General features: G+C 34.7%; 1 protein-coding gene across 1 annotated transcript; it reads left to right on the top strand.

The window, feature by feature from the left end:
- The first annotated feature begins 636 nt into the window (after positions 1–636).
- On the top strand, positions 637–3,245 carry LOC131038062 (peroxidase 56). Its single transcript, XM_057970359.2, has 4 exons — positions 637–861; positions 1,455–1,643; positions 2,193–2,358; positions 2,567–3,245. Exons 1-4 carry the CDS (start codon positions 640–642, stop codon positions 2,965–2,967), a joined length of 978 nt encoding a protein of 325 aa, XP_057826342.1. The 5' UTR covers positions 637–639; the 3' UTR covers positions 2,968–3,245.
- The last annotated feature ends 629 nt before the right edge of the window (positions 3,246–3,874 follow it).

The following is a 3,874-nucleotide window of genomic DNA, read 5'->3' as shown; positions in this document are numbered from 1 at the left end:
ATTCCTACCTAATGAATTCCAAATGATGCACTGCACAAAAAAGAATCTTTTTAGACGTGGATATAAAATATAGAATAACAAAACGATATTGACAGATCTTAGCAGTTGACCCGTTCTTCATTTCAGGGAATGGGATTAGCTCATAAGAAGACACATTTAAAATATTCTCATCTCACTGGCGTCATCAGTTGATGCCCATGTCTGAATGGTCAGCGATTTAGCTTAAAAAAAGTTCTGCAGACAAACAAATCGTTACAAAATGAGGTGGCTTCATGAGTTTTTAAAGGTTGATACAGAGTTTCATGGAAGTCTATGATTGAATAGGAAAAGAAAGAGTCGGTGGGTGTTAAGAGAATATCAAAGACTAACCACAAATCCGTGTATTGTAGGGACACATCCATATAAACTAACGTGGGACTCAAATAATTTAGTGGTTACGCTGTCCTGCTTTGAAATTTCATATTTTTTATAAAAAATATTCAACTACTCTGATTTGAAATTTCTGATTAGATTCGTTTTGTCTGTACCCATTCAACTTCTTAAAGAATTTCATAACATGGGTTGCCATTTATGAGTTATTTAAAGGGAGGGGAGAAGTATGACTGTTCTTTGTAATTAAGTAGGATTTGTCATACAGTGATGACGAGTTTAGTAATGGCTGCTTTTATTTCAGTTGCAAGTGTTTTAATATTTGGTGTCTCTTTATCAGAGGAAGCCGGAGGACTATCACTGAATTTCTATGACAGAAGTTGTCCAGGCGTTTACTCTGCAGTTGACAAGGTGGTGAGAACTCACGTAATGAATGCTCCATCCATTGCTGCACCTCTTCTCAGAATGCATTTTCATGATTGTTTTGTTCGGGTACGTATGGTGTATGATGCATGTTTAATGATGGGTTATGGAGTGATTCAAAATATGTGAAAAGTAGTATACGTGGTGATCCGTATATGAAAAAATTAATATGTGCGATCTGAAATATCATGCAAAAATTAGCACACAATCTAATCCAAAAACAATTCTTCTAATTTTATTGATTGCGAAAATTTGATGTCTTTAATTTATTGTCTGTTTACATGATGATCTAGTTTCCGTTCAAGTTGTTCTGGTTTGCTATTTATCTATTCTTACTTTTGATAGTACTCAATCATCTTGCTGATGAATCGCAAAATCTGATAGAAATGTTGATGAATAGCTAACATACAATCTAATCCCAAAAACAACATTTTAATTTCATGAATTATATAAACTCGATGTCTTTAATTATAAGCTGTTTACATGACATGGGTTAATCAGAACCTATTGGTTGTTTAAGTTTTTGTATTAAGGGGGTATTCATATTTTTTAAGAGAAGATTGCATAAAACCATTTAAGCTTGGCATGCTATGGTTTTCTGCAATCTTGTCTGGTTTCCTTTTCTCTTTTCTGATCAAACGTTGGTGTGCTGATGAATTCAGGGTTGTGATGGGTCGGTGTTACTGAATTCAATAAAATCACAGAAAGCAGAGAAGGTGGCATTTCCAAATCTAAGTTTGAGGGGATTCGAGATAATTGACGAAGCCAAAGCTGTAGTAGAAAAATTATGTCCTGGAGTTGTTTCATGTGCTGATATTCTTGCCCTCGTTGCTCGGGATGCTGTTCACAAGGTAAAAAACGTCCAACCTAAATGTCATAGTCAATGTCACAGTCAAGTCAGTCAAGTCAATATACATGTTTCTAATTAGTTTCTCATTTGATTTTCGTGTTATTCAGTCATTAAGGTGTATCATAGTATCAATGGTTGGATGTTATATAATTGAAATTGAAAACGTTATTCGATTTCTTAGAATGCATCAAGTCATCATTGTCATTATAAATATATTATAATAGATATTTGGCGCATTCTATTACTTTTATTCATTTGAAATGATGATACAGTGAACAAGTTGTAAGCAATCTTCATTAATGAAGAGTCAAAACTTTAATTATATAACATTCAACCATAGATGATGTGATTGGATGATAGTTTCCTTCATATGTTGTCCATATTGTTATTTGATATTGTCTCATATTTTATTACATGGACTCCATGATTTTCGTTTAATCAATTGAAATAAAAAGTTCACCCTTTCAAAATGAAAATCAACCATATTTTACATAGATTTTTGAAAATATAAGTATGCTGGTTAATTAAAATCTGAGGAGTTGATGAACAGGTGGGTGGACCATCGTGGAATGTTCCAACTGGTCGTAGAGATGGAAAATTGTCTCGAGACACAGATGCCCTAACAAATCTGCCACCTGCTAATGGAAACTTCTCCACACTTAAATCAATATTCGCTAATGTTGGGCTTAGCGTCAAAGATCTTGTTGTGTTATCAGGTGCGTAAAAATCGACCAAATTACACACATTAACAACATATTAAGCCTAAAGAATGTCAGTCAACTCTGAATGTTTAACACTCTTAAGAATATAAATCAAAGCTTAGTGTGTGATTTAAACCGTCCAATAAAAATCAATACTTTCTTCACAAAGTGGCAGTTCAGTTTTGAATCTGATCCAAATGAATAAAACAATTTATATTCTCAGGTGGGCACACCATTGGCACAGCCCATTGCAGCTCGATTAACACCAGGCTTTACAATTTTAGTGGAAAGGGAGACATGGATCCGGCCTTAGACAAAACTTATGCTGCCCAGCTTAAGATTAAATGCAAGCCTGGTGACACTACTAATCGGGTAGAAATGGATCCGGGCAGCTTTAAAACATTTGATAACAATTATTTCTCAACTTTAGAAAAAAGGAGAGGGCTCTTTCAATCGGATGCTGCACTCCTCACAGATAATGAGGCGACATCATATTTGAAAGCAGAGTTGCAGAGCTCTACATTTTCCTCTGATTTTGGCGTGTCAATGGAGAAGATGGGGAAAATAAGTGTTCTCACTGGTACTGCTGGGGAGATCAGACGAAAATGTGGTTTTACAAACTAAGGACTGCATGGATTTTTTTGTCTTTTCTTTCGGTTTTTGTGTTGGTTTCTGTAAATAAGGGCTGTAGCTATTCTTGTTCCAAAAGTACTCTGTTGTATATCAATAATTTTAGTGTATTTATTCTGTAGTTTTTGTGTCTGCATAACAGAAATGTTATCAGTTGTATGATAGCGCCATTTTGGAGCCAGATTAGGCACGGGTCCTTCTCTAGTAGAGACCCGTCAATGGGTTTTGATTGCCATTTTTCAATTGAGAAAATAAACTATTTTGGAAAGTTATTTAATGTTTCTTTATATTTAGAGAAAGAGATTTATTAATATTTTTCAACAAATGTAATATGTAATAGAATATACAACTTTTCAACATAGTTCATAAATTAATTATTTATTTATGTAATAAATTTCTTTTAAGATATATATTTTATATTGTTAGGGTTTCAAGCAGATCTGAAGCAAATATGAACTAACAATTATATGCAGATTTAAATACAAAAAGATAAAGAAATAAAACAAGATACAGATAATACAGAGATTTAACGTGGTTCACCCAGAATGGGTTACGTCCACCATACACAACCGTCCAATCTTTCTTATTATCCAGCAAAAATAGTACATCAACCTTACAATGCCTTAAGCATCCCAGCCGCTTATAACATGCATTTTTAGGGCAACAAACAAAGTCGATCTTTTTAGGGTTTTATTACAATGTCGGTTTTCATCAACAAAAAACGGCAAAATTTTTTTTCTCGGGGGCTGCCGCCCCTGAACCCCTGCCCGGAGCCTGGCGAGGATACGTGCTAAGTGTACAATACTTTTCCGATCAGTCGCCACATTTCAACAATCTCCCACTTGGAGACTAATCAGGCTCCACACCCAACAATCTCCCACTTGGAGACTGATACTACACA

Source organism: Cryptomeria japonica, chromosome 2, assembly GCF_030272615.1.
Source record: "Cryptomeria japonica chromosome 2, Sugi_1.0, whole genome shotgun sequence".
Taxonomy (NCBI): Eukaryota; Viridiplantae; Streptophyta; class Pinopsida; order Cupressales; family Cupressaceae; genus Cryptomeria; species Cryptomeria japonica.
This window is presented reverse-complemented; position numbering and strand designations above follow the sequence as displayed.

Coding starts and splice junctions, on each gene's coding strand:
- LOC131038062 (XM_057970359.2), top strand. CDS start 640: ATGACGAGTTTAGTAATGGCTGCTTTTATTTCAGTTGCAAGTGTTTTA. Junction 862..1,454: donor TTCATGATTGTTTTGTTCGG/GTACGTATGGTG, acceptor TGATGAATTCAG/GGTTGTGATGGGTCGGTGTT. Junction 2,359..2,566: donor AGATCTTGTTGTGTTATCAG/GTGCGTAAAAAT, acceptor TTATATTCTCAG/GTGGGCACACCATTGGCACA.